Source organism: Artemia franciscana, chromosome 11 (genome assembly GCF_032884065.1).
Source record: "Artemia franciscana chromosome 11, ASM3288406v1, whole genome shotgun sequence".
Classification (NCBI taxonomy): domain Eukaryota; kingdom Metazoa; phylum Arthropoda; class Branchiopoda; order Anostraca; family Artemiidae; genus Artemia; species Artemia franciscana.
Genome location: NC_088873.1, coordinates 13,663,948 through 13,682,213, shown reverse-complemented (window position 1 = coordinate 13,682,213; position 18,266 = coordinate 13,663,948). Strand labels below are relative to the sequence as shown.

At 34.0% G+C, this 18,266-nt stretch overlaps 1 protein-coding gene across 2 annotated transcripts in view; it reads left to right on the top strand.

Moving 5' to 3' along the window:
• The window catches only part of LOC136032844 (alpha-amylase 4N-like), a 47,182-nt gene extending 35,047 nt beyond the window's left edge, over positions 1-12,135 (top strand). Inside the window, exons 9-12 of one of the 2 annotated variants that reach the window (XM_065713254.1) lie at positions 700-847; positions 5,124-5,239; positions 8,890-9,036; positions 12,033-12,135. In XM_065713254.1, coding sequence (XP_065569326.1) covers positions 700-847; positions 5,124-5,239; positions 8,890-9,036; positions 12,033-12,047 — 426 coding nt within the window. In that variant the 3' untranslated portion in view covers positions 12,048-12,135. Of the gene's footprint in view, positions 1-699; positions 848-5,123; positions 5,240-8,563; positions 9,037-12,032 lie in introns of those variants that run through there. The other variant, XM_065713253.1, reaches the window with a different exon arrangement.
• Positions 12,136-18,266: the final 6,131 nt, after the last annotated feature.

The window sequence follows — 18,266 nt, the reverse complement described above, 5'->3', positions numbered from 1 at the left end:
TCCTAGTTGCTGTCTTAGCACTCTTCCCTAGGACACCATCAGCAACTTCACAAATTGTTAAAAAATAGCCTCATGGTAAAGATGAATTCTTTAATTGTTTAGTTCATTCAGGTTTTTTGCAATGTGTTAATATTTGTAATTTGGTAAAATTTATCATATTTAGTTTACCTATTGTTGCTAAAAAGAGGGATATATTAACAGGATAAGTTGTTTTGGTGTTACTTGGTTGTTCTACATTTGCTGGTTTTTTTTTTTCATAGGCATGTATTTTGGGGGTGATACCTGACACGGGGATGCCATGGATATTCTGTGGTAGGCACAACACTTGACTGGGTAGAGAATTTAAAGTGCCGAAACCGTATAGGCAAGTGTATTCTCCTGATGAGCCCTTGTGTTGAGTTGTTGCCTCTGAATTATTTGTCTTTAGTGTTTTTATTGTTTGGTAAATGACGACTTATACTTATTGACGACATGACTGCCTGTCCATGGATTATTCTTTATGGTTGATTGTGTATGGCTATGCTGTTTGACCTATGTGGTTGTATGTATGAGTAGGGTTAAGGCCTTGTTCAAGTGCTGGTCTATATTAGCCACTAATTTAGGAAAACAGTTTTCCCTTTCTCCTTCTATCTCCTTTCTTTTTCTTTTTTTTTGTGTTTGTGCTGTTAAATTGATGATTTCTCTTTTCATTATTTTTAGAATACTGATGAAGGGCCACCTCATGATAGCAACTACAACACAATTAACGTTCCTATCAATGCTGATGATACTTGCGGCGGAGGATGGGCTTGCGAACACAGATGGAGACAAATTTATAACATGGTCGCTTTTAGAAACACTGTCTTTGGTATGAAAAATTTATTTAGCCTATAGGTTGTAATTCTGTTGTTCCCGTGTATTGTCAACTCCGAGAGTCCCGTTTCGTTTTGTAAATGTAGATGTCTTATTTGTTGGTGAAAAAAGTGTTCGTTTTTGTGAAGAAAAGTGTGAGTGTTGGTGATAATAGTGAATTCTTTGTCTTCGGATTTTGTTTTGGCCTCTTGAAATTCTCTTGAAAAATGAAAATCAGTAACAAAATTCAGCAATAAGAAAATAAGTCTAAATGAGTAATAAGAATGAGTAATAATTTTGATTGTTGTGCTATATCTTTGAAAATTTGATCTAATTTTAGATATAATACGACTAAAATCAAGATTTAATGTCCCCTCCAATGCCCTTTTTTGGTACCTTAAGCCCACGTATCCCTCTTTGATATTGGATAAGAATTTTAGCATTGATTTTTTTTTCTAAAGTTGTCGAATTTATTGAGAAAGCCAATATACACAGAAAATTCTTTGAGGTCACGGGTTCTCAAAAATGTGGCTCTACAGAGGGACAAGAAAATTTTTCGTCCAGAAAAAAAGAACAGCTCCTCAATATTATTAGCTCCTCAGAAAATCGGCCGATCAAAGGAGTGAGGAAGGGCAATAATTTGTTTTTATAAAACGGTCTGAAACTTAAAAATGTAATTGCCAAGGTGAGACTAGGCATGAACCCCCAAAGGGGTCAAAAACTTTTCTCGATTGGCTTGAAACTTGTACCCTTAAATCCTTAGGGCCTGGGCACCCTATTGCACAAAAAAAAAGATTTAAAAATAAACTCCTGTTCTTGCTAAAGAGAAGGAATGAAATTTTTTTTCTCCAAACGGCTTGAAACTTACACTTGTAAGCTTCTTGGTTAAGCGAACCTTTTTGCACAAAAGAAGACTTAGGTTGGGGACAAGGACCCTAAAAATATTGCAAATTTTTTTATCTATTTGTTTAAGACTCATATCTGAGATTCCTTGAGTGGGGAGAGTCCCAGTTTGCATAAAAATGGAAAAAAATCGCTTGCCTAAAAATGGGACCCTAAAAGGGTTCAGCATACTTTTTTCTGAGTAGTCTGAAACTTAAAACTGTAATTCCCTGGCAAAGTGGATCCTAATGTGAAAGGAAAGTTTATTTGGATGAATTGACCCTTTTTTTCAAAACAGAGGCCCAAAAAAGGCTACGGAACTTTTTTCCTAATCGCCTTGAAACTTCCATGAATCATTGCCTGGGATAAGGAATCCACATGTTTTTGTTTAGGGAGGGTGTTACGGGGTTAGATAATAACCGGACCTACAACTGCAAGCTGCAAACTACATCTGCAAGATTCAAACTTATCAGGGAAGCAAGATTTTTACCCCATTATAATGGGCCAAAAACCTTGCTACACTTATTAAGTTTGAAACTCGCAAATGCAGATCCTTAGGCCGAGAGAAGGCTAATAAATAAAAAAAATTTTTGGGTGTATCTCTTCCCCCTCACATAAATGGGGTTCGAAAGGGGTCCAAAACATTGCTTCCGATCACTCTAAAGATTATATCCTTTTGTCCTTGGGAAAATAGGACTTAAATGCACAAGAAAAAATATCAAAAATAGTTCACTCTGAAAAAAGCCCAAAAAACCAACAAACTTTGTTTTCAGATTGAAATTTTAAGTCATAAATTCCTTACCCCAGTGGACCCTAATGAAAAGAAAATAAATCCAAAATATTTATTCCAAGTTGTTTTGAAGCTTTCAAGGATTGTTGACTAGGCTAAGGAAGAATCACACTAAGAAGACTTGGTGGGAAGATGAGGGTGTTAGGACGCCTGGAAATGGGCTTAAAAACTCATTGTCCTTGATCCGTTTGAAATTTATATCCGTAAGTCCATGGGCCAAGGGGAATCTAATGAAAAAAACATGTTAAGCCAAATGGAGCCTAAATGAAGACAATTTTTTTTCCAGACGCAGGTGTGATAAACTACAGATAGATATTTCTCAATCAGCTTTAAAATTACATATAGACAAGACAAAGAGAACCATATCGAGTCCGAAAAAAAAATCTGAAAAAATATAGTTGAATGGACTATTGACTTCAGAAATTTGAGCAAAAAATGCTGGAGAAAATTTTGTCCCACCCGTAAGAGCCCGATTGAAAATCGAACTCAAAACAAACTTATTGGATTTGCTGGGGCATCAGGGTTAGCAAGTTGCTGTGCCACTTTAGATGCCATTTGGTCCCGCAATTAGCAAACTACTACCCCAATTTTAGAGCCCCAGTAACACCGGTCTGGGTACCGAAGATCCAATTTTTAGTGAGAATCCGTAACAAGATTCTTTTAGTGGTTGATTTAGATGCATGTAAACTCAGGAGTGTCCATGGGAAAAGGTCAAATGGCTTCAGCCCTAACGAAAGACCAAAATATAACGTAGATGTTCAATTCATATAACTAACCACCCTCTCCTCATTCACCAGGCATTCTATTGCAGGAATAATATTAAATAATCATTATAAAAACTATTGCTGATTGCAACGCAACATCTTAATTTTTGAGCAGAAAAACTGATAAGAAAAAAAAACTTTGTGAATGTCCCTAAAATTAACTAACTATAAAACTATGCTAATCAAAATCCAGCAGCAATAAATTTGTTTGATTGTTTTCCAAAAAGAAACTTTTCAATGAAAAGTAAGGAGATATATTAAATCTTGAAACGCACAGAAATTACTATAGATGAATACAAAACAGAAATTAAAATGAATAGTCAGATCAAACATAAAGATAATATATACGGAAATGGATGAACAGATGAATCTTAAAAGCATCGAAAACTACTATGAATAATCATGTCAAACTGAAAAAGAACAGAAACTACCCCAAATAAGAATGGAATTACCGCCAATTAAACTGTATGAAGGCCATAGTGTCGTTTGCACTTCACTAAAAAAAATACACTTTAAACCGTTTCTCTTTTATAATTATAACATTTGAAAGTAAAAAAAAAAAAAAAAAAAATGCTGAGACTCTTGAACTAATATCATCTACTTATATTTAAATAATCAATCCACTTTTGTTAGTTTTTTCCCTTAGCCTAATCTTGACTATTATCGTGATTATTTTTTTTTCTATCTTTTTTGACAAATGTAAAACACGTTATTCAGAACGCATATTGTTTTTGACGCAAATGACACACAGGCCATTTAGAGGATATTGAGGTATGTGTGTTTGTTTGTGTGTGTGTGTGTGGGGGGGGGGGTAGCCACACTCTTATTGGTAGTATCTCTTATGAATAGACCTTGGTTAGCCTTGTGATATTATTTTGCTGTGTATCGTATGGTGAAGAAAAAACACACTGATTGAAATATAAATTGTTTTAAGCAAAGCGGAAATCATACTCTGGTCTTTGAAAGGGTTAGAAGAGTGGTGGTTCTACTCTTATTCCTGTTAATTTCTGTTCAGTTCAGTTTGACTATTCTTTTTAATTTCTGTTTTTTTGGGGGGGTTTTTTGTTTACTCATCCATAGTAGTATCAGCTATCCTTTTATTCGGTGTAATTTTTCATTTAATTTATATTTGTTTTGGGTTTTGTTTATTCATTCTTCGTAATTTCTTTTCATTTTAAGCTTTAATTATTATATGGCTTTATTTCTGCTCATTTTAGGTTTTAATACGGCTCTTTACTTATATTTGAAAAATATATCCTGTGGAAAACGCTTCTCAAAATTAATTAGATGCAAAGGCTATATTTTCCTGGATCTTTGTATCAAGCCATGGGCGAGCTAAAATAAACAGGCAAAGGTTGTACTTCAGTTTTCGAAAACTGGTCAATTATTGATAAATTGGTAAACATATTATTGATAAACTATTTATAAACATATTAATGTAAGGATGACCTCTGCTCATGGACACCTCTAGAAACGTCTCTCCAGAAAATTGTCATGGGAGCTCCGATGTACGTTCTCGTTTGCGCGTTTGTGAGACTTCTTGTCTTACTCTGAAATATTTCCTATTGAAGTAGATTCTACTTTCTATTTCCTCTCCCCCTCTCCTACTACTAGGATGAGATTGAAAAACAGTGATATTGTAATATTGTAAAAATCAATTTTTAGTTAATTGAGTAAAAGATTAAAAAAAACTGTACTATATCTAACTTCTGAGAAGAAGAGGACAAAGAATGTTGCTTTATTTAAGGGCTATAGCAACACTTACCGGCCATTTCGATTATATGAAGCTTCTACGAACTAGTACTGTCTACATTTTCTTAATGGGTTTTACAATATTACCTGTGTTATTTTTTTAGGTACTACAATGAATGATTGGTGGGATGATGGTGGCAACCAAATTGCATTTTGCCGTGGGGGAAAAGGATTTGTCGCTATAAATAATGCTGGTTACGATATGAAACAAACTCTTCAGGTATGGTATTTGAAATATGTACATTCGGCTATCATTTTGATTTTTACCAATTGAAAAAGGCCCAAAAAATTTCTCGACCAATTAGATTGTCGACTTGAAAATGGAGGTTAAAAAATGTTAGGATTTTTTATTAAAAAGTTATGGACACATAAATTGTTTCAAATCCTTGAAAAAGAGCTACCGAGTAAAAAGTTGTGACCTGATGTGCCACTAGGGAACCTTTTACCAAGGCTTTCACTCTAAAGCTATGTCTGTCCAGCTTCATTTTAAAGGAATCAATCAACCAGTTTTCAGGGACGAGATGCATCGAAAGACCATTTCAAACGGATGTGCAGTGTATTAAAAATCTGCTTTTTCAAGTACCCGGTGTGGGGTGACTCCTCTTGAAGGCAATCTAACCGCACCGTGTTTGCCGTATTGGCCTGGCGACCGACGTTGCAAGTATAGATAGTTCACCAGAGGGAGGCCAACATATGTATTTATAGAAAATAGCGATCGACACCGCATCAAACCTCTCACTTAGAGATCGTAAAGATAACCAGTCTGTGCTACAACTTCTCCTTGAAGCAATATTTTGAATCCTCTAGAGTAGGGTCTTTAGTGTTTTATGAGCGCCTGCCAAAAATACCCCTGCCAAGAGTCCCTGTTTAGCTATATGCACGACTTGTAAAGCAAGATAATCGAGCTGAATTGTAAAAAGTTCTTAGAATAAAGATTAATACCCAGCTGTCTCGTGTAGGAGGAATGGACATGATCAAGATGTATGCCCTAAGAGGTGGCTGAAAAGAAATAAATCCTAAAAGACGAAGTCTGTTTACTTTCTTGATTGTTTTACCTTTTAAGATAGGTCGGGATGATGAAGTAAGACCTTTGAACGGAGGAATAATAGCTCCTGCATGTTGAGTGCATTGAAGCTGGCTATTCAGATATCAGACCACTGCTCCATCTCTAAGAAATCCAGTTGCGGGGATAGGAAAACTTGTACAGGTTTGTTGTGTTTATGGGCTGCTGCATAGGTCGTCGTATCGTCAGCAGATCGTTGTAGAGGGTTAATGAGACTGTCTTCTATGTCGTTAACATCCAGAAGAAAAACTATGGTACTACCTAGAGAAATCCCAACCTTTATATTAATATTATTAATTTATATTAATTGTAATACTATTAATAGACACTCACTGAAAGCACACCCTTCAAAAACTACTTGGAACATGCAATTTTTCGGGAAAATCCGAAGAACCTCAAGCAGATGACTAAAGTTTCTATACTCTTGGAGTCTTTTCAACAGGTCCTTATTAAGACCACCGAAATATTTTGCTATATCAAAAGAAATTTTCACTTATATTATCCTATATTTTCAATTAAAAAGTTGTACAAATCATTAATTTTTATCAAATAACACTATTTTTTATCAATTATCAAACGGGTAATCATTAATAGTAAGATTTGCCGCCGTATAAATTATTCTATGAGATACCATTGGTCTTGGGCTAGAAAATCATTTGCATAGCTAGATAATAAAAAATAAAGTAACAATACAGAGATGACGAACGGGTCTATGGCCATTAAATGAAATTGAAGAGAAAAAAAATCCAACGAATATCCAACGTCTTAGCATAGCAAAAAAAATAGAAACTAAAACTAAAAAATATATGCAAGCAATTATATATTATATATTTTATGTCAGTCTATTTTAGTTTTATATTTTTTGTTATTTTTCTAGTTTTAGTTTCTATCTTTTTTGCTATGCTGAAGACGCCTTGTTTTATACGGGCAAAATATTCGTTGGATTTTTCTGTTCTCTGTTTTCATTTACTGGTCATAGACCCGTTTGTCGTCTTTATCTTCATTTCTTTGTTTTTGTCATGGCTGGTCAGTCCGGCTTTAGAGCTTTTACTAGCTAGATAATACAACAGACGAGGGCTCTCTGAAGACAGCACCGCTTTATAAGATATTGAACAGTTACTGGCATTACACATGATATTACTGTGGTAATCTATTAAAGGGCTTATAACCAGTATAAAAAGATTATATTGAATGAGATCGTAAGATATATTCAAATTTCTTATAGATATTTCTTATATATATATATATATATATATATATATATATATATATATATATATATATATATATACATATATATATATGTATATATATAAATCACTATTTGCGATCTAGCGTTGTTTTTTTAGTTCAAAATAGTAATAATAAGAATCTATATATCACCGTAAAAAATAAAACAAGCGAATTGAAAACATTGGTAACTAAGGATGTTTTACTAACATCTATTTCCTGTCAAGTTAGAAGTAGCATTTTACAAGCATTTGGATTAAATTTTGCAGCGCTAATGCGTATATCATGTCACTGTTGCCAGAAGCCATCCCAAAAATTTGGAAAAACACTTCATGAGAAACATATGTAGTTTTCGAATCCTCAGTGTTTTCCCAAAACGTGTTTCATCAGTTTTTAGTTTCGTTTTTGCAGCTCTTACTGCAAAGTTCTGGTAATTATCAATTACAATTGTAATTAGCATAGCTTTTATTTGAATAAGCAGTTATATTAATATTATATTGGCAAAATTTTTCTGAAAGCAACCATTGGATTGCTAGTCGTTTTTTAATGATAATAAGACATTGTCGCTTTGGTATCTTATTGCCTATCGTCCTTGCTTTAACCTTTCGTACCTATCACACTTTACAGAATTGAATTTTTCTGCCGTTTGTCAAAGACTAAAACCAGGATCGCATTATAGTCACACTCCTGGTTAATAAAAATTACGTAAGGCTACAGTTATAATTATATAGGCCATCGTAGTTTCTTGAGATGAGCATTGTCAACAAGTGTGACTCATGGTGCAGCTCGAATTGTCAACAATTGTGACTCATGGTGCAGCTCGAATTGTCAACAATTGTGACTCATGGTGCAGCTCGGGCACCAGGCAACATTTGTAAAGGCTGATTGAATTGTTTTTTATGCGACTTTAAAGGATATCAATTTAGCATGCAAGGGTCAATATTCGGTACCAATATTTTAATTCGGTTTGGGTTCCAATCGGGTGTGCAAAGTTTGCGGTAAGGTTTATGTTAACTTTCTCTATTAGTCGTGATTGTCATGATTCCATAAACTGATTAAGTTGGTAAATCTTACTTCTTAAGAATCCGCCACTTCATTCCTTAAATTGTTATTTGAATTACATAAAGATTCAAAAGCAAAATATTTTTCTGTTAGGCTAAAAGTTTTGCCAATTCGGGATATTTCTTCACCCTCTGATAGTTTTTTTTTACTTAATTTTCCTGTTTTATTTCATTTAGAATACTTTTTAAGACTTGTCTTCCTGCTGGAAGCTATTACGATATTATAATTTTTTTGTGTGTGTGTAAATTTTACGTCGTTGGCAATGTTCTGTTTGTTTTTGTTATTTTATCTGTATTTTTTTTCTGCTCGTGTAGGTTTTTTATTGACTCCTTTGTTATCACCTTGAATGTATTATAAAAAGGGTAAACAATATTTATATCTATGACTCAAAAGATTATAGTTAATGACTCAAAAAGCTAAAAAAAAATTTACCGGTTTGGGATAAATCTTTACCCTCTGATAGTAGCTTTTATTCAATTTTTATATTTCATTTCATCTTAAATAATGCTTTTTAGACTTGTCTTCCTGCTGGTACCTATTGCGATATTATCAGTGGCAACCCTGACAGCTGTGTTAAACAGATAACCGTAGGTGGTGACGGAAGAGCATACATTGAAATTTTAGCTTATGAAGATGATGGTATTCTCGCTATCCACGAAGGGGTAAGCTCTAGTATTAGTATGGTTGGGTTTTATTTTTCGATCTCGGTATATTTCCAGTCTTGCCACTTTTTATATTTGTTGAAAATCTAATATTTTTAACAGTAATATTTTCTTTTAATATTAACTAGTATTACTTAACTAGTAATCTGTAATATTTACTAGTACTAGTAATATGTAACTACTAATATTTAATATATAATATATAACTAGTAATATTTTTTTGCACGTCCGTGAACACTTTAACCCAATTGTCAGACAGAACTAATTTCTTTGATTATCCTGAATGAAAACAAATTCAGAAGTTCATTCATGCTGATTTCCTAAAAAAAGCACTGTTAATTATGTCTTCTGTCACTATTGACAAGGGCTATATTGTGAATTTTCTTCAAAAAGTATAATAAGTATATATATTATTCTTAATGAATATCAAAAGTGGTTGAATACTGTTCATATAATTGTTAATAATTGTTCATTTTTTATGTAATTTGGAATTTGAATACGAAACTGATTACTTACTTGCTTATTCCATTTGTACTTTTGAAGTATTTTGTTAACTTGCTGTGTTGCTTTTACTGATTAGCTAAACTGATTTCAAACCTCGTGTTTTTTTTTGTGTAAATCTTAGAATATGGTTCAATTTTGAGTGGCAGCCGTACGGCCAGGTCAAATAATTCAGTATTTTTGGTTATTGGCATGGAAAGAATCTTTATTCTCGTTCAAGGTCGATCACAAAATTGGGTTTTAAAAATGCCAAGTTTTTCTCCCCAGGTGTATTCCAATGCTTTTGGTCCAAAAAAATGAAGTGTGAAGTTTTTCTATATGTTTTTATTTTCAATATGTCAAATTTTTTAAGGCCCCCAAAGCCTATGTTTTTGATCCCATATGTTGTATTTATGAACATTTTTCTCCATTCTCATTCCTTTTTGTCCAAAAAAGATGAACGTAATATTTTTAGTTTTTTTTTAGTAAGGCGTATATCCGCTGGGAAATATGCAATTTTTTGGCAAGCACACAGCTGTAACCTATACCTTGGAAATATTATTTTCTCAGATCTGTCTATTCACTGACCTAGAACTGCAATCCTGCTTTGAATCTTTCTTAGAGATTTAAACTTGCATAAAAATAGGAAAATTTACTTGCTTTTGCATGCTTTCAGTTTATTTTTCAATATTAAAAATTGAGGCAAATTCCAAAATGTAATTCAAAGATGGATAAAACTGAGCGTCTGCTATCTAATTATGACAAAATCTGTCATTAAAAATACCTTAGGATTGCATATAAATAACATGCACAATTTGAAAAAGGAACCTAACCTCAAAACAACCAAACTCAATGCATTTGATGCAGACATAATATGTCTGTCATGAGTCAACCCAAAAATCTTGGTCATTCACATTGTACTGCATTTTGGGGAGCCTTTCCACGAGGGAAAGCTCATATAATTAGAACAATTTAAGTTGCCCAATTGCCTTCACAGTCCTATGGACATGGTTAGTCATGAGTCTTTGAAAACCTTTTATTTGGGGTCTCCAATTCCCTTTAAAATGCCCATAATACTCACACACTATTTGAATTACCTTTATTCCATGCCTATCCACCTTAGTTGTGCCCTAACTCAACCTAACTAACCTTTTTTTTTTATTTTAAGAACAGTTCGCCCAACAAAATGACTGTAAAAAGGGGTATCCCCGACACATCTTTCTAACTTTAACTTATTTTTGGTTGGGAGTCCAAACTTGATAAAGCATTAATATTTCAAACATGTGTCAGTTTCAAATAACTTGAAGTGAATTTTTCCAAAGTTAAGATAAGGCTCCAAATAGGAACGATACATTAGAGAATGATGCATCATTGCTAACAGATTCCCGTGCATATCTCGCAGCCGGATTAGCGATGTTATTTGTTTTATAATGTTGTGTATAATTTGGATGCCAGATACACTATGATTGTTTAATTTAGAAATTCGGGCATTGTGAACAGATGTTTGTTTTTATGCTACAATAATGGGATCATTAATTATTCCAATCATTTTTATCGATTGCTGAAAATCCTATGTCGCCAAAAAAGAATAACTGGACTCCTAAGACCCACTGGTGAGAAAAGCTGGGTCCTGGTTATCTATATGAATTTAATATTCCGGTTATACGTCTTGTGTGCTAATGTTTTCAAATCTTTTTATTCAGATGAGCACCGCTATACCGTATTTGGCACTACTGGTTTTCAATTTCTGTAAGAGCCGTGTTCATGGGCCTAGGATCTGTTGTTTTTTTGGCTAATTGCTTTAAGCTCTTTTTTAACTTTTTGTTTTATGGGAGAACAGAAGACAAGCCCAGTAGAAAATTTTCTTTCGATGAAAAACGCACACCTTCTAATTTTTTTCAAGAACTAAGATTTCAGTCCTCAACTTGGCATCTTGGGAAAGTATATATGTAAACATATATATTCATACAAAAATTATATCAGATACACACGTGTTTTTATTTAATATCTTTGCTGTGTTATTTGGTTTTATAAGAGCCATATTCATTTCCCTACGTTCTGTTTCTTTTTTCTTTGGTAAGACTTTTGAGGTGTTTTGTAATTCTTTGTCTTACGAGAATAAAGAAGTTCTCAATAGAAGTTCTCAATAGAAAATAAAGAAGTTCTCAATAGAAAAACAGAACTTAGAAAACAAAAAATATACTTTAGTTTGAAAAGTGAAAAATACAACATCACTAAATACAAATTTGAATTAGAAGATATTAAAATTATGTTTCAATTCTAAACTAAAATTGGTTAAGAAATCGAAAATTGTGTTAATTCCGTTAAAAAAATTATATTAGTCATAAAATTAAATATAGAAAAAATGCTGTCCTCGAATGATTGATAAATTTAGAACGTCAAATGCAAATGAAAAAAAATTGGAGCTTGTTTTGTAGTTTAATCATTGGCAGCAATTTCTGCTTTTCTTACCTTGAAATTTAGCATCTGTAATTTTGATTTTTTTTTTCTTTCAGTCTCGACTATTCTGAATGTTCCGATCCAGCAAAGTTAAACAACGAAGATCAGTTTAAAAATGCTTTTGTTTTGTTTTTCTTCAGAATATATCATTTTGTTCAACTGTTTATAGTTTTTTCGCTGTGGTAGTTGGATCTTATATTGGTTGTGCCATGGACCAAAATTAAGCTGAGTATTTGCAAAATCAAGCATTTTTGGTCATTATTACAGCTGCGCACACAGCTCCTCTGCTGTATTCTTTTCAAAACTTCACTCTTCACTCACCTCCATGGAGTCCTAAATTTCTTTAAGTCCCTTCTTATGACACCTCCTCGCCCTATTTTGGAATGAATTGCTTTTTTTGTGGCCCTTGAGGAATGGCCAAAGTTATAACGTCTGATCATTATTAATAATTTTACTTAACTGCTAGTATAATGCTCTAAATATATCTTCTGGACATTTCTTATACTGTACAGGCTTTATAACTGAACCGGAAGACTCAGATTGACCATCTCAGATTTTTTTTTCCTTTTTTTAGGATTGAAATGTCGATTTTTTAGCATTTTTTTTAAATGAATGATCCTTTCCCCCTTCTTCTACTTGACAATTAGCGAGTTTAATATCAGTAAGATGCAGGAGGGGATGCAGAAGGTCCACAAGATGAGTTTTGTATCAAAGGGTAGTCATGTTTACAGGGTTTATGTCCTCTGCTTCCTACATATGGTGTGGCTATGCAACATTTTATGCAATGTCTACATATTTTGATTTAACTCCCGTATGACCTACGTGGACACCTATTACTTCTTTCATTTCATTTTTAAGTAATGGGAGGTACCAGAAGCATTGGTGGAAAGTCGTCAAAAATGAGCTCAATGCCATTGGTGGATTTCGAAAGGTTGGCAGAAAGTAGAAGAGTTGCTAGCTCTGGTTTGCTGAAGATCTGGCACAAGATCACGACAAATGAGAGTCAATCATTGAAAGTCTTCTAGATGCTGGGTGAGGTGTCCACGTCTGGTCCCGTAGCAAGTAAAAGTAAATAATCAGAAATATTAAAAGACATAGACCTAGTGAATGGAAAACATAATATGCTATCCTAAACTTAAATAACGACGAAGACCACACTGCCTTTCCATCACAAACACCAAAAACAAGAAGAACAATAGGGAATTTTTTAAGACATTGGCAAACAAATTAGAATGAATATTTTGGCCCTATGTCCAAGGGCCGTCCTCAGCAATACAAATAAGAAAAAACAACTTACGAGAGGATAAAATCAATAAAACTAAAATGAACAGTTTTTCAAAACAGTCCCAGCATCCTTATCTCAGCGAAGTTCAACCAGTGGTTCCTGGTCCAACCATTCATAGGCCAATTTGACCAAGTCTATCAGAACAGGATGGTGGAAAAATTAAAGAAGAAGATTAGTTACTGGTTTTGCTTTTGATTCACTGATTATCCTGATTCTAACTCACCAATGACCCTCTTTATAAAACAAGATTTAGTTTTTTTAATGTTACCTTTGCGCTTGAGCATGAAGAATACTCTTAACTGAGTAATTTGGTTTAGTTATTGCAGAAGCATTATTATAGGGATTTATTTTAGTCAATGCTCTTAAGTTAATTGCTCTTAATGTTCCTTAGTTTATGCTTGTTTATGCTTATATTTTATGCTTATAAGTTATGTCATGCTTGTTTATACACTACTACTACTAACAACTCACCGCGGCATGAAGTCACCTGAGGCCATCACAGCTACACATGTTCCACCTCCATCCGTATCTATTCAAAGCCTCCCTCTTTACACCCTCCTAGGAAGTTTCAATTTCCTTTAAATCTTTCTTAATGACATCCTCCCACCCCGGACGAAGACGACCTGATTTCCATTTAGCCATAGACGGTTGACCGAAGAGTACAATCTTAGGCAATCTGTCATCCTTCATCCGAAGAACGTCCCCTGGCCATTTCAACCTTTCTTTCATTATAACCCCAGAAAGCGGGATTAAACCACATTTTTCATACAGCCTACTGTTTGAAATACGGTTAGTCAGCCGGGTACCAGGAACAATCCATAGGCAATTTCTCTGGAAAATATCTAGTAAATCTTCTGCTTCTCGGAGCGCCCGAGATTCAGAGTCATATTTGACCACTGTCATTACTGTAACTTCCAATATTCTAATCATGGTTTGGAGACTTATCTTCCTATTCTTCCAAACTCTTTTTAACTGTGGAAAAAACACCCTGGGCATTCGCTATTCTACTTTTAGCATCTTCACTGCTCCCACCGTATTTACTAATAATACTATCAAGGTAAGTGAAGCTGCCCACCTGATCAATCTTTTCGTCACCCAACGTAACCTTTTCATCTTCACTTATTCCTAGCCTAAGTGACTTAGTTTTCTTAACATTAATTTTCGAACCTATTCTAGCAACATAAACTCGCAAAACCTCTAAAAGTTTATTCATTTTGCTCAAACTTTCATCTAGGATGCTTAAATCATCAGCATAATTTAAGTCCAGGAGCATTGTTCCTCCCCATTTGATTCCGTAGTCTCCTATTACCTTTCCTGTGTTTCTTAAGACAAAGTTCATCAAAATGATCCATATAAAGGGGGATAAAACACAACCCTGCTTAAATCCTGATTTAATACAAAACCAGTCGCTAGGATCAAAGGTGTTTGACAAGTAGGGCACTTCTCAATTATTAACCTAAGAGTGAAAATTTGGTTGACACATCCTCTACCTTTTCTAAAACCGCAGTGTTCTTCTCTTAACACTTTGTCTGCAGCATCTCTCAGTCTAAAAAGCATCTTATTACTAAGTAATTTGCTACCTAATGAGACCAGACTAATGCCTCAATAATTACGATATTCACTCGTATCATCTTTCTTATACAGTGGTTTAATTATGGTTTTTCTAAAATCATTAGGTACTTCCCCTTTTTTAAAAATCGTATTCATGATCTTCAGTAACTTAATTCTAACCTCAGAGCCACCATATCAAAGAAACTCACTTACCACACTATCAGCATCTGAGATCTTATTATTTGTTAATCCTTTTAGTACTGTTGCTAATTCTTCCTCACAAGATGTCAGATTGATTCAGAAATTTTTACTTTTACTTTCCTTTTGTTTCTTCTTATTCAACTAGCCAATTCCAATTGCCGCTGTTGAATTTTGAAACAGTTGCCAAGCAATTTTGAAAAAGTTGGCGCGTAGCTCACTATATCGCTCATACTGACGAAAAACAAAATCCTTACAGGGAAAGATAAAAAATTCTGGAAGCTGCACCAAATACCAACAAAAATCCTTGAATACACCATCAAAACTGAAAATCCTGAATATCTCTATTTTAGTAGGGAAAATCCCTTAATATCTCAGTTATCCCTGAAAAATCCCGTATCCCTTTTTAGAGAAAGTAATCCCGCGGAAAGCCTAGAAATCCCTCAGAAAGGGATAAATCCCTCAAAGTGGAAACACTGGCTATTTTAATTCATGAAAATGAAACAGTTCATTAAAGCCGCGTCCGTTTCACTTTTCAAGTTAACTGACATCGTCATTAACCTTTGAAAATACGATCCTGATCGATCACTCTCAATCTTAAAAAGGACGCTAGAACACCCTTTCTGTATAAACCTTATATGCCCCCAGGGCGCTGCTTATAACCCTTGCCCTGAGGGCTGTGGGGGGTTTGTCATCGTTAAAAACACAATTCTGGACCTTTCAATTACGTTGAACAAAATGACTTTCTCAAAATTTGGCTTAGATGCGTTAGGGGAAATGGTGGGCATGGAAGGAAGGGTTAGTTGCCCTCCAATCACTTTCAGATATTGAAAAGGGCACTAGCCCTTTTAATTTCTTATTGAAAAAAATCTTTTCGAAGTTCCTACGACAACAAATGGTCATCTCAAAATTTCTATCAGATGCATTTCGGGAAAATACGAGGTGTGGGGGGGTGTTCACCCTCCAATCACTCTGAATCTTATACAGGCCATTAGAACATCAAATTAACAACCCAATAATCCCCCCTCTGAAGTGTCTATACATATACTTTATATGCCCCCAGGGCATATGACTTACAACTCTTGCCTTGAAGGGTTTCAGAGAGATATAATCCTCAAAGACATAATATCCGGAGTTTTCAATTATGTTAAACAAAATGGCTATCTCAGAATTTTGATTGGATGTGATTGGTGAAATGTTGGGCGTGAGAGGGGGGTTAGTTGCCCTCCTTTCAATTTTCAATCGAATGAACCTTTTTTGAAGTTTCTAAGACAACAAATAGACATCTCAAAATTTCTATCAGATGTATTTTGGGAAAATACGAGTTGTGGGGGGTGTCTTTTATTTACCTTGTTAACCAAATGTGCCAGGATTTGAGCTATTAAATGAGTATCTATGTGTCTTTAATTTTTTCTGTCTGGAATATGGCAATGGTTTATTTTCTTTCATGGTTCCCGAGATTGAATATTTAGAGATTTTCAACTAAGTAATGTGCTTGATGTCATCTATAATTTTCGCAGAAATATCTTTTTAAAGTAACCGCTGAAATATAGAACAATGTAACAAAAATAGAAAATCAGAAGCGGTGTAAAGAGTTAAGTTTTGAGTAAATTGGGATGTAGGAGGAGCGTATACTGCAGTGCTGGTCTCAGGTAGTTTGTTGCTGCCGTGAGTTGTTATTGGAAAATTAGTGGAAGCAGAAATTAGCAAATTAATAGGCTATAAGAAAATTAGCAAATTAATGGAAATAGACCTGAAATATACATGCATAAAACATTAGAAGAAATAGACATTATGAATACGGGAAAAATACAGTTTTGGTTATTACCTTTTTAATAAAATATATACTATATCATCAAAACCCTCTTAAGCCTTTCATTATTATGCATCATTTAATTTTACTCAAAAATGACCCTCAAACGAACTACCATTAATTTACCTAAAAGCACCAGAGCCGTTATCAGGATTCGCAATATAATTTCAACTAAAAGGTCTCTTTACGTCTGAACACATTTAATTTCACCTTTTAAGGATTTTCTTCCAACCTTCAAGGAAAATTTTATGCATCTGAACCTAGTATTAGCGCTGAAAATTGCCAAAAAGAACAAAAAATACTATAGATAAGAGAACTCACTTGCTCTCACATAAAGGCTAAAAGGCCGTCTCACAAGTAAAGCATATTAGAACAATAAAAATTTTTGTGGCGGTTGATTTTTCAACCGCCACACCAAGGATATCACCTTTGCAAAAGTAAACAACAAAAATTTTTGGTCAATGTTGCAATACTTAATCTGCATCTGAACTTGATAAAAAATAAATGTGGTTCCTCTTTAAATAGACGCTGTTTGAATTTTAAGTCATTATTATTGTTTTTTCTTTGGGTTCAGCCAGGGTACTCTTCGAAAGATTTAGAGTATGCTTGGAAACTATGTGGGGGGGGGGGGGTTGCCGGATACTATGGATATATAAACAAATAAATTAAAAAGAAATTTGTCGGTAATTTTGAAGTAAACCTTACTAGGGTCTTAACCTAGCCTAAATAGAAAGTTGATGATAAAGACCACGAGGTACATCAACACAATACACAGTAAAAACATATATAAGCACAAATTCACGAGTTTTTAGTTCTTTTTTTATACATGTAGTATATAAAAACTAATGCTGGAATACATTTTCTTTGAAGCAAAGCATGCAGTTTTATTTACCCTTTGGCTTTCCTAGAAATGGCTCACTAATTGCCATAATTCCTGATATCCCTCCACCATTTCGGTTAATAACGCTTCCAAGAGATTTTATCGTTGGCAATTAAATTTGAAAGTAGATTTTTCTTGGGTTTACCCTGGATACTCGTTATAAGAAACTGAATTAAAAAAAAAAAAAAATACTGAAAGTAAGGATCAAAATTAAAACTCAAAACGAACAGAAATTATTCAGAATTATAAGAGGTCGCCCCTTTCCTCAATACATTGCTTTTTACGCAAGAGTTTCAGTAAATTTAAAAAAAAACTTCCTATTCTAATTAAACAGCCCTTGTGTTTCAGTATCTGTTCCTAAAATAAATGGGGACAACAGTCAAACTTTAGCATAAACAGCAAGGTATTGAGAAGGGAGGCAATCCATTCATATACGGAGCGATTTCTGTTCGATTTGAGTTTTAATGTTGCTCCTTCTTTCCTATTAAAAAAACTTGATCTTTGTATTTATTTATTGATCGTTTTTGAAATAAGGACAGTAAATCTGGGTCACTGCTTCATGA